Source organism: Balaenoptera ricei, chromosome 17 (assembly GCF_028023285.1).
Source record: "Balaenoptera ricei isolate mBalRic1 chromosome 17, mBalRic1.hap2, whole genome shotgun sequence".
NCBI lineage: Eukaryota > Metazoa > Chordata > Mammalia > Artiodactyla > Balaenopteridae > Balaenoptera > Balaenoptera ricei.
The window spans coordinates 16,480,033-16,493,126 of NC_082655.1; the positions used below are offsets into that span (position 1 = coordinate 16,480,033).

General features: G+C 38.6%; 1 protein-coding gene across 3 annotated transcripts in view; it reads right to left on the minus strand.

The window, feature by feature from the left end:
• Positions 1-276: 276 nt before the first annotated feature.
• TBC1D31 (TBC1 domain family member 31) overlaps positions 277-13,094 on the minus strand; it is a 64,419-nt gene continuing 51,601 nt past the window's right edge. For all 3 annotated transcript variants that reach the window (XM_059901932.1, XM_059901931.1, XM_059901930.1), the window contains 5 exons: positions 11,710-11,850; positions 10,433-10,627; positions 9,465-9,603; positions 2,297-2,389; positions 277-559 (listed from right to left, as the gene is read on the minus strand). In XM_059901932.1, coding sequence (XP_059757915.1) covers positions 426-559; positions 2,297-2,389; positions 9,465-9,603; positions 10,433-10,627; positions 11,710-11,850 — 702 coding nt within the window. In that variant the 3' untranslated portion in view covers positions 277-425. The remainder of the gene's footprint in view (positions 560-2,296; positions 2,390-9,464; positions 9,604-10,432; positions 10,628-11,709; positions 11,851-13,094) is intronic.

Here is a 13,094-nt window from a genome sequence, read left to right on the forward strand (position 1 = left end):
GGGGTAGGGGGGCTGTCAGGTGGGCCTCTCCTCACTGCTCGTGCTCCGGCGCTGCCGCTGAGTTCAGGCTCAGTCCTGGTTGCACAGCTGTTGAGGTGGTGTCGTGTTCTTTATTTCTCCGTTCATCTTTAAAATAAAACCTCACCAACTAAAGTTCCTGAGGTTTATGCTGGTCCTTGCAACCTGAAAGGGCCTAATACAAAGCTTTAAAAGCTTCAAATTTTTTTTTGTTGTGAAAAGTACAATAAGCCATTTACAAGTCACAAAGCACCAGAATTAAGGAGAACACATAATTTTTATACACACATAATTTTCATACAAAAGGTTGATCTTTATAGGAATTTAAAATAAATAATCTGAAAATCAGTGTCACTGATTGCAAAATAGGCATCTCGCTCTTTGACTCTCTCAAGGTGACCAGCCTCCTAAGTAGCCAAAAGATGAGGCGTCTGACATCTGTTCCGAGCCTGGGTGGCGAGTCTCTGGCGGAGATTTCTCACTCTCTCCATAAGATCCCATTCCATGGTGTCCCAACGTGTTTTTCTTTGGTTTAATGAGACTTGAAAACAAAATTTTAAATTAACAACAGTTAATTTTAGCAATGGTATAGTGTTTAAAGGTAAATACGTTGCAAAAAATCAATAATGAAATGAATATTCTAAAAACCAAACTTCTTAAACAAAAAGCCTAACATATTACCTGCCCATGTGGTTCCATTTACAAGTCAAATATTTATTCGTTGAATTGAACGAATGCTATTAGAGAACTTATCTGCTTTTGGTTAGCTTTTTTTTTTTGATTTGGGAATACAGATGACCTTTTAAATTAGGAAGAAAGCTTGTTTAAGGGAGAATTTGAGTTCTTTGCAATAGTAAGTTTCTTCACCACGGTGCTTATTGTAATGAGAAAATTCCAAGGTGCCAAAATTAATATTGTGAAATGTACACCATGACCACTTCTCCTAAAGCTTAAATAAATAAATCAAGTGCTTTTTATAGTGGCCAACACAGGGAGAGTCCAGAATCAAGATGAGAGCATTACAATGTGTCCAAGTGTAACAGTCATTTCACATTGATTTAGAGGGGCTAGTAAATACTGGAATTCAAAAAAGAAGCATCTTAAAAATATACTTCTCTGAAACTTAGTTACATATTCAAATAGCTTCAATTTCTGAAAACTGTTTTTCCCCCAAGGAATAAAACATTTATGCTTTTCTTATTTTGCTGCCAAATAAGAAACCTGCCAAATGTCCTCAACTGGATTTTGAAATTTAGAACTATCTAGTTAAAAAGTTCTGACGTGTCAGAATAGAGAACAGTTGAGAATCTCCTGTCCTTTCATTTGACTTACACATGACTTTTGGTTTAATTCACATCCTGACACAGAATTTAGAGATGCACATAAGAGTATGAGTTAGCAAGGATATTTTACACAACACTGGAACTCATGACTTGTTATCAGGTATATTTCTTATAAAGCTGGTCTTTTGGGGACATTATATACAAATCTGTTCTTCTAAAAGAACTCAAAACACATTGTTAAATTCTGCTTCATTTATATGACAGTTTCACTGAAAAAGTTGGTTGAAATACAGTCTAACAGAGTTTCCAGTCCCCTCCCCTCCTTTTAAAAACAAATCAAGTACTTTACTGGGGAAACTGTTAGCTCCTTTATGGGCTTAATGCTGTGACTGCATTTCTGTAAGATGTTTCCATCCCATCCCTTCCAGAAATAAACAAAAACCTCCAGTTAATTAAGTCAAGGGATCAAAAGGCAACTAATCAACATGGAGCCACTTGCCCTCAGCAGTTCTGAGCAAGCTGGCCCCGCAGTCCATCTCAGGGCCCAGAGCAGACACATGTTTCCAATGGTTGTTGGAGGGAACTCAGCCCAGAATAAGAGTTGAGAAAATTCAAATATGTAATAGCTTTGAAAACTAATCCTGAGATTTTCTTTTCACGAGGATGTAAAAAAATAGTCATGAATATCATTAATTTAGTTAGTGACGGACTTCTATTGGAGCCTCCAACTCTGTTTTGGGCAGCAGTGCTGGTGCTAGAGAAATAGTCGCACTAATGATATTTGGCAAGCTTTCTTTACTTGGGGTTCGAACTGACCCAGTTTTTCTCCCCAGCTGGAAACTTGAGAATCTTGCTGACTCCACTTTAGGATTTCCATGATCAATGCCCTGGGAAAATGGTCTCAACATGCTACAAATATAACTTAAGCCACAATCTTGCTTAAATATTGCTAAATCGAACATGACAGAAGACATCTTTCTTGTTTGTTGACTTACTCTGTGTCAAGGACTCCATTTCAGAAATGTCTTTTAACTGTGAGGTTCTGGGCAAACAGCTTGAGGCGACCCATTCATCTTGGCACCTGGGCACTATGTTATAAAAGTGAAAAAATAGAGAGAATGTTTGGGAGTGGATAGAAAGCCATTATTAATTCCAGACGGTCCCTAATGAATTAGAATTGCCAAGGATAAAAAGTCCCTTACTTTTCTCTTCTGGGAAGAATGCTGTCACCAGTCAATAGGCAAGGGAAGTACAGTTAGAATTAAGAGCTGAGCTGAAGGTTTGGTGAAGTACTTTAAAAACACCTTTAGCTACAACAAAAAGCCAACAAACAACTGAAAAATACAGGTGTTAGTATAGAGATCCCAAACATTTGTTGGGAGAGACTATGAAATGTGATTAGCAAGCCTTCCTTGAGAACAACTGTGAGCTGATCACTACCAGCTTTAACCAGGCAAGGCCTGATCACAATATACAGCAGACCAGAAGCAGCAGTAGGCAAGTTCTGTTTTTTTTAAAAATATTTTTATTTTTATTATTTATTTTGGCTGGGCTGGGTCTTAGCTGCGCCACGTGGCATCTTTAGTTGCAGCATGCGGGATCTTTAGTTGCGGCATGCAGAGTCTTAGTTGCAGCATGCGGGATCTAGTTCCTGACCAGGGATGAAACCCTGCATTGGGAGCATGGAGTCTCACCCACTGGACTACCAGGGACGTCCCAAGCGATAGGCGAGTTTTACCTGGACTTATTAGAGTAGGAAGCATGGCAGTGTTCCACACCTAACCGGTGCCGCCTCCTATATTTTTTAACATCACTCCCCTCACTTCAAAATTTATACTCACCCCTCAGCTGTGATTGTACTGTTTCCTAACTCCTACAGCTTTACATCCAATAAGACATCAGAGTCTTTTTGATTTTTTCATCCTAATGTCACTTAGGATGTCCCTTCCTTTCTACTCCCATCACCAGGATCCAAGCCTCCATGAGTCAGGTCCAGACTGCTCGGGTCACACTGACTCATGAAGATGATGCCTGCCTTTCACCTGGGCTCAAGAGCTTCAGCTAATGGTTTTTGTTTTGTGTGTGTTTTGTTTGTGTTTTTTAAAATTAATTTATTTTTTAACATCTTTATTGGAGTATAGTTGCTTTACAATGGTGTGTTAGTTTCTGCTGTATAACAAAATGAATCAGCTATACATATACATATATCCCCATATCTCCTCCCTCTTGCGTCTCCCTCCCTCCCACCCTCCCTATCCCACCCCTCTAGGTGGTCACAAAGCACCGAGCTGATCTTCCTGTGCTATGCGGTTGCTTCCCACTAGCTATCTATTTTACGTTTGGTAGTGTATATAAGTCCATGCCACTCTCTCACTTCATCCCAGCTTACCCTTCCCCCTCCCTATGTCCTCAAGTCCATTCTCTACATCTGTGTCTTTATTCCTATCCTGCCCCTAGGTTTTTCAGAACCATTTTTTTTTTTTTTTTTTTTTAGATTCCATACATATGTGTTCAGCTAATGGTTTTAACTCATCGTTTTAGCTCAATGAGTCATTAAGATAATGTGACTAATTACCAAATGATTAATTTGAACTGGTGTCAGGGAATGGAATATAAGAGTCATCTTAAAATATTTGAAGGGCTATCATAGTAGTAAGCGTAATCTGCATTGCTCCAGAGAATAGTTTTTTTTTAAATTGTAGTTGATTTACAATGTTGTGTTAGTTTCAGGTGTATGGCAAAGTGATTCACTTATGTATTCTTTTTCAGATTCTTCTGTACTCTAGCTTATTACAAGATACTGAATATAGTTCTCTGTGCTATACAGTAAGTCCCTGTTGTTTATCTATTTTATATATAGTAGAATGTATCTGTTAATCCCATACTCCTAATTTATCCCTCTCCCCCCTTTTCCCCTTTGGTAACCACAAGTTTGTTTTCTATGTCTGTGAGTCTGTTTGTTTCATAAATAAGTTAACTTGTATCATTTTTTAAGATTCTACATATAAGTGATATCATATGATTTATCTTTCTCTGTCTGGCTTACTTCACTTAGTATGATAATCTCTAGGTCCATCCATGTTGGAAATGGCATTATTATTTCATTCTTTTTTAAGGCTGAGTAGTATTCCATTGTATATATGTATTACATCTTCTTTATCCATTCATTAGTTGATGTACATTTAGGTTGCTTCCATGTCTTGGCTATTGTGAATAGTGCTGTAATGAACATTAGGGTGCATGTATTTTTTCAAATTAGAGTTTTCGTCTTTTCTGGATATATGCCCAGGAATGGAATTGCTGGGCCATATGGTAATTCTCTTTTTAGTTTTTTAAGGAACCTCCATACTGTTCTCCATAGTGGCTGCACCAATCTACATTCCCACCAACAGTGTAGGAAGGTTCCCTTTTCTCTACACCTCCAGCATTTATTTGTAGACTTTTTTGATGGCCATTCTGACCAGAGAACAGTTTTTAATGAGAGGGTTTACAAAAAGAAAAGCAGGTTCAGCTTTACATAAGGAAGAAGCAACTTTTAAATAAAATACTGGCAGAAAATGGAATGAGGTAACGAGCTCACCAGCTCTATTAGTGTTCTGGCATAGGCTGGATAAGCACTATTGCAATGTTGCAGAGATGACTCACATATCAAATCCTTCCAAATCTGAGATCTCACAGTTCCTTGTCTCTCATCTGTCCTCTTAAATCCATCCTGCCCACGGCTGTTAGGGAGGATGAATTAAATGCCGTCTTGTAAATATCAGACAGCCAATGGTTCCCCCCCTTTGCTTATAGCAACGTTTCAAACACTGCTGAGCAGATTCACCTGTGAAACTTTAAAACAAAAATCTAGCTTTCCAGTTGTTTTTTAAAATTATTTATTTACTTTTGGCTGCATTGGGTCTTCGTTGCTGCACGTAGGCTTTCTCTAGTTGCGGCGAGCAGGGGCTACTCTTGGTTGCGGTGTGCGGGTTCCTCATTGCGGTGGCTTCTCTTGTTGTGGAGCACGGGCTCTGGAGCGCAGGCTCAGTAGTTGTGGTGCACGGGCTTAGTTACTCTGCGGCATGTGGGATCTTCCCGGACCAGGGCTCGAACCCATGTCCCCCGCATTGGCAGGCGGATTCTTAACCACTGCACCACCAGGGAAGCCCTTTCCATTTGTTTTAAATCTACGGAATTAAATGTGAGGTCCTGACTATGCATTTTTTTTTTTAATTTGTAATGTATCAAAAAATTGCCAGTCACTGGCTAACTGTAACAAATTTGAACATGTAAATAGTACAGTAAAAAGTGAAAGTTCTATTTTCTATACTTTTTTGCACTGCAACTTGCTTTTTTCCTTCATTTAATGTATTTATTTTAAAGCCCCAAAAGTGATTCTTATTATTTAAAATCAGTATTTATTTCCTGAAGTGGTATTACCTGGACCTCACAAAATTCAAAAGGAACACAAAGGTACAAACTAAATTTCCTTCCTTTCCCCAACCACGTTCGTTGCCCAGGAGGCACGCCGGGCACTCTGTCTTCCGCAGGCCATTCTGCTCTGCACCCAGGCTGGTGAACAGGATGAAGCCACTGCTCAGCCTGGCACTGAAGGTCCCCATCACCTGCCTCCTTCAGTGGTATCTTTAACCATCCTTGTACAGAAGCTCTCTGCTCCAGCCGGCCCGACCTGAATCACCACGACAGGCAAGTCTCTGCCACTGATTAATTACTTTTAACAAGTTCTGTCTCATGCAAGGAGTTCATGGAGGCGTTTGGATGGGGAATCCACAAAAATGATTATGGGAAAGTGCTGTGTGTGTGTGTACGTGTATGTGCATGTTTCTGGGAGAGATCCTCAGAGAGACCCACAGACTGTAAGTGGTTAGAAAATGGTGTAATATAACGTTAGAACTGTAACAAAATTAAAAATCGCCTAGTCTATAATCTTCTCATTTTACAAATGAGGAAATTGAAGACCAGTAAACATTTCTTAATAGGCACAAATGAAACACAAGTGGGTAAATAAACTAACCAGAGGTACACAGCTTACTGACTCTGGCTAAGATTATTTAAACCCTGTCTTCGTTTACCCTGAGGCTGGGACTAGAACCCGGTGTTCCTGACGTCCAGCCCGGGCTCCTGCGCCGTGAAATCCTCCCTCCCTGAAATGTCCTCCAGTTGCTCTAAGCTCTTCCCTTTCTTCAAGGCCCAGTCACTTTAAAACCTGGTCCAGTGGCCCTACCTGGCAACCAGCATTTACGAATGTCATTAAAAAAATAAGTTTCACTGAGATAATTCACATACCACAAAATTCACCCCTTTAAAGGGTACAGTTCAGTGTTTTTAGTATACTTAGAGTTGTATCATCATCACCACTAATTCTAGAATATTTCCATCATCCCCCAAATAAACGTCTTACCCACTCGTGGCCCACTCTCCTACCCCTCCCACCCACAAACCACTAACCCCCTTCTGCCTCTACAGGTTTGCCTATTCTGGACATTTCATGAATAGAATCATATAACATGTGGCCTTTTGGTCTAGCTTCTTTAACTTAGCATAAGGTTTTCAAGGTTCATCCATTGTGTAGCATGAATCAGTAGTTAATTCCTTTTTATTGCTAAATAAAATTCCATTGTATGGATATACCATATTTTCTTTATCCATTCCTCATTTGATGGATATTTGGGTTGTTTCTACTTTTTGGCTATTATGAATAATGATGCTGTGAGCATTCAATGTACAAGTTTTTGTAGGGATATGTTTTCAGTTCTCTTGGGGATATACCTAGGAGTGGAACTGCTGGGTCATACAGTCTCTCTACATTTAACCTTTTGAGGAACTGCCAGACTGTTTCCCAAAGTGGCTGCACTATGTCACATTCCCACCAGCACTGTTCCAATTCCTCTGATTCTCGCCCACACTTGTTAGTGGATTACATCCATGCTACTGATCGTGAAGTTGTATCTCATTGTATATATATTTTTAATTTTAATGTTTTCCCATGTGGTTTTGATTTGTCTTTCCCTAACGACTAATTTAAGCTGAACATCTTTTCATATGTGTATTGGTCATTGTATATCTTCTTTGGAAGAACTGGCTGTTCAAATCCTTTGCCCATTAAAAATGTGGACTAATGTTTTATAAGACATCACTCACTATTCGGCTTCAGTTTAAGTTTGTGGGCCTGGGATTTTAGGGGCAGCGAGCGTCATTCACATTGTCCAGAAGGTTCTATTTTCTGGGAAACAATAAGAATTCCTCCCCATTGTTAATAAAAGATTGACATTAGGCACAAATTTAAATAAATGATCTGTCATTGGCACACTCATCTGTTTCCTACTTCCTGGTGCCTCGCTTCTAGGCTCTGAGTGACAAACCAATGCTGAGCACTTCCAATCAATATGCCATTTTCCTAATTATAGCTGATTATCCTCCAGTTTTAGGATTAAATGACATGGATTTAATCTATACACCCTGATTAAGGCAATGATCAAATCCTTACACATTTGCCTTTTGAAAAATGAATGATTATTAACCAAACTATCTCTCGTTGGTGAAATTTAGGAACGTTGAAAAAACGTAGATGGCATGGGAGGAAGACACCATGGAGGCGGAAGGGCCAACATGTAGGAAGACTACGGATGCAGGGAGCTTTTTGCAGGTTCTTTCCTTTTTCAATTTCTAAATTCGTAGGTTCTCCAAAAGTCTCAAATTTCTTTTCTTTCTAATGTTGGGGTAAGTGTGACAGGGTAGGGAGAGGCGGCAGCTCCAGTGGTTTGTGTCTTCTGTAAGCAGGTTTTAAACGTTTAATGTGTGACACTCTGCTCCCCACTTCCCCAAGGGCTCCGGGCGCTATTTGGGACCTAAACCCAAAAGCGTGAGAGGTAATGAGGGGTTTCAAAAGCAGCCTAATTAAATGATGATAGCATCTAACCTCTATTTTTGCTTTTCAATTTGTGCACTACAAAAGTAATTACAAAGGTAATGCACAGAGCATTAGTCGTAAAAGCCCAAAAGCGGACACAACCCAAATGTCTATCAATTGATGAATGGATAAATAAAATGTGGAATACTCATACAATGGAATATTATCCTGCATTAAAAAGGAGTGAAGTACTGATATATGCTACAACATGGTTGAACCTCAAAACATTATGCTAGTGAAAGAAGTCAGACACAAAGGACCATGTAGCATATGATTCCATTTATATGAAATTTCCTGAATAGGCAAATCTACAGAAACAGGGGTAGATTAGTGGTCGCCAAGGGCTGGGGGGAGTGACAGGAAATGAGGAATGACTGCAAATGGACATGGGGTTTATTTGGGGGTGTGAAAATGTTCTAAAATCGATCGTGGTGATGGCTGCACAACTCTGAATACATTTTAAAATATATGGTAATATAATACTATTGAATTGTATATTTTTAATAGGTGAACGGTATGGCATGTGAATTACATATTAGTAAGGCTGTTATTTTAAAAAGTAATACATACATTTTATAAAAGACTGAAACAATACAAGATATAGTAAAACAGAAGTTCCCTGTATCTGTACTCTATTTTAGAATTTTAAATTATTATTATTATTTTGGCCATGCCATGGGGCTTGTGGGATCTTAGTTCCCCAACCAGGGATTGAACCCGGGCCACGGCAGTGAAAGCACTGAGTCCTAACCACTGGACTGCCAGGGAATTCCCAAGAATTTTAAATTAAAATTTTGATTTTTCATTGAATGCCACTGTAAGTCTTGCACCAAAACCTAATGTTTGATTAGATCCTATAATAAGTTTCCTTGTGTTACTTTAATAAACTGTTGTTCTGAGGACCAGCTATTGGCAAAGCACACATTTTTACTAAAATTAACTAGAAATAGCACTTTGGGAACAAATCATAGTCTAGTACATTAAGGGGATGCCAAGGACCATGGAATAAAACAATTCTACAGGATGGTTGAGAAATTTTTCTTGGAGTTTTTTTTTTTTTAAACAGCCCCACCTCCTCATCCCACTCTTCCTGACCAAAAAGTGGTAACTAGTGATTACCTTTTAGCTGAGCAATAATTTGGCTAAAAGTGCCAAAATACATCTCAAGGATTTATCCATGCTAAGAGACCACAGTTAATGAATGAATGTGTAACACCATGAAGGGAGAGAGAAGCGTTCACGATGCTCACCTTTATGGTACGGATGTTGAGCATTTTCTAAAGCATCATGTGTCTCATTCTCTAGGAACCACCTTCTAGATGCATCTGAAAGAGCAGCAGCTTTCTTTTCTGATTTCAAATGAAAGTCTTTTTCTTCAGCTTCCTCCCACTAAATTCAAATAAATGAAAAAAAAAATCACATAAAAATTGTGCTAATGCAAGTTCCTGTAGTGAAGTAGCCCCTTTTGTTTCCTCTACTTTATATTTCCAAGGCACGTAGGATTTATTTGGTATTAGGGAATTTGGGTGCCTGTCTTGGCTCAAGGCTGTTGAAGAACCTTGAAAGCAGAGGCACTTCTGATGTCCCTACCACTCAATTCCTCAGAGTGCCATACAGGTCCCAACTGTCACTGAAATGACAATTCATTTCAATACATTTCAGATCTCAAATCTTATGGGATTGAGTTTTTAAAATTAATGGATGGAAAGGTATCCTTGAGAATGAAAGACATACTCCAGGAAATAGTGCAGAAAGGTTGAAGGGGGCAGTTTTTCTGATGACCTTGGAGCCAGGATACCAACCGTGGACTGCCCACCTCCAGACTTTTCATGTGAAAAAGAAAAATACTTCTATCTTGCTTATAGTTACTGTTATTTTGGTTTTTGTTAGTAGTAGCTACATATAATTCCTAACTGTTCAAAGTCTTTTACGTTGCTAGTATAAAAAATTAGGTAAATTAAAGTAGTAATACTATACAATCAGCTAGAACAAATCCACGAGGTTGGGAAGTTGAGACACTAATGTAACTGAGAAAGACACTTAGTCATTCTTAGGTGGCATCAACATTGGACTTCTCTGAGCACTACCTATTAAAAATAGATCATCTTTAAGATCTTTTCAAACACAAATTATGTGGTTTGATGCTATTGCCATTTGATTATGTACTATTTCAAGATTTAAATGATTAATAACAAGAAGTTTGTAACACCATTCTTACCTTTTTAGCTTCCCCCTCCATCACTGCATTTAATACTTCCATTTCTTTCTTTCTGTTTTTCCGAAGCAGTTTGGCTACTTCCTGGTAACATTCATTTCGGTGTAGATCATCGCATCTTTGTTTATGTAAAGCTTGAATTCGCCAGTCAGTATTTAGACATGCTTGTTCAGCTTTTGCCAAATTTTCTTCAATTAACTAAGAAAAATTCGTAAATTTCAGAAACAAGATTAGACTACATAAAATATGGTATGTCCATTCAATGTATCCAAGTGTCCAGGACAGATGTTCACAACCCTGGTTGCATATTAGAATCACCTCAGTGTTTAAAACAAACTGATGTCCAGGCTCCACCACAAACCAACTAAATCAATCTCTTTATCAGCTGGATATTGGTACTTCTAGAAAGCTCTTCAAGTGGTTCTAATGTATAGCCAAGGTTGAGAACTTCTAGGCTAAGGGATGGGTGGAATTAAACAATTCCCATGTTTCAGTCCTTTGAAAAGGAGTCAGAAGAACCTATTCTTACAGACTGGACAAAAGCCTATAAGGAAAAAAAAGGGGGGAGGGGATATTCTGAGGGGGGAAGCCAAGGGACAGAACAGAAGGTAGGGAAATCTTACACTATTCCTGGCTTTTGGAACTGGGCCAGGCCCTGCCACAGACCCATTTAACATTTCGTTAAAGGGGTAATAGACAAAGTTCTGTCCTGAAGCCCCCAAATTCTATTTCCATTCATTTAAGCCAGCATTTCTGAAAGGATACTCCACAAGAAATTCTATAAAATAAGTTTAAGAAAATTTCTTAAAGATTCACAATGTGCCACATCCTCAAATCTGGCATGGAAAAAACCTAACTTTAAGACAGCATTTTCAATACTTGTCATCCCCATTTTATTTAATACTAGTTATTGATATTCTACAGAATACACTTTGGAAATGCTGGCTTTTATACCAGGCAGAGACCTGATGTTTTGCAACTAATCCACTCAGGGATAATTTCGGAGACTTAACAATGTAGGGCACTAAAATTTATAAAGTTATTTCCTTTGTATTTTCTTCCAAGTCTTGAAATTCTCAGAGTATAAAAGACACATGTATATGGCTGTCAGTGAAGTAAGTAACCTCTAAATAAAATAATGTGAGTTTCTAGGAACTGTGATAACTGAAGCAAAGAAACAAATTAACTTTACAGAGTTCAATATTAAATTCCTCCTTTTAAAAGAATGGCAGATGGTAATTTCTTCTTCTGTAGATACACTAAATTTATCATATTTTTACCTTCTGAGTTTTTTGGTTCTGAGTTTGATCTGTTCCTATCGGTCTATGAAACATGTGTTCTTCAAGATCCACTTTTCGTTTATAGGCATCTGCATCTTCTCTCATTTCTTTTTCAATAGCTTCTTGATTTCTAGAGAGATTCTGTTAAAGAAATCATTTGTAAAAAAAAAAAAAAAAAAAAAAATCACCAATCCATATTAATAATGACGCTGGAACACAAAAACGTCTTTGCTCTTTTTCAGGATACCAAAACTGTAATCATCTAATTTTCAAAGTAAAAAGCAAACAGTGGTGACATCAGTGGAAATAAGAGTAAGGACCTCTGAAAATTCTCTCATCTATAAAAGCACTGAGATCACTGGCAAAACAAACTTCTTCAGAACTCTGGAAATTAACTGAAGGCTTACAGCAATCTGGGGAGCATTTATTCATGAAAATGGCTGAATCTTAGTAAGAAAGACGAACTTTATGGCATTTTAAACTTGCATTATTCCTATTCCATGCCACCCCTAAGCTCTGCCATTAGCTTTGAAAATCATTAGCCTGGCAGCCAATGGAGGGGACAAAATGGAGTTGAGGTCCTTCTAACTCCCATTCCCAGAGAACTGTCATCATCTGACTTGGAAGACCCCACTTTCAAGGCTGTTTTTATTTGACCTGACTCATAACTCACCTATAGCCTTTTCCCTGGGGATGTCTGCTGAAAACAATCAGGGGAAACTGTTGAATATCGTGACTGTCCAAGGCAGTGGATCACAGAGCAAACAACGGGCCAATCAAAAAGCTTTGTAGGAAAAGCTGGGGAATCAGATACCTATAGGGGGCTTTGAAATGCTCCAACAGATTCCTGGGACTTTAGAAGGCCGTGTGCATGTGTAAAAATGTGCACGTGCCAAGGGCTGTGTGAATGCTCAGACCTGAGGAGGTCCTAAGCGCTCAGCTCTGGTGAACTGAGGTTTTGCAAAATCAGGAAGTGAAATCTAAGAGAGTTGTAAACTATCTAACTGAGCTTTGAAAGTGTGCCCGAACATGATGCACACGGTGCCTCTCGGCAAAGACTAGAGGTTTTTACTGGTTCAAGGGACCTAAGGAAATCTCTGTCTAGTCACCAGGCTACCTGAGTAGAGACTTCAGTGGCTATGCATGACAAAGAATACTTTACAGAATAATTCAGAAAAGTCACTAAGCAAAGAAACAACAAGAAACCCTGGGGAGAGAAGAGAATGTGGTTTCCAGAAATGTCCTATTACTTAAAATAACTAGTTTTCAACAAAAAATTACACGATATAACAAAAAACAAGAAAGTATGGCCCTACATGCTTTAAACAGACATTAACCACATGATCTCCAAAGAAGATATAAAAATGGACAATGAACATATGAAA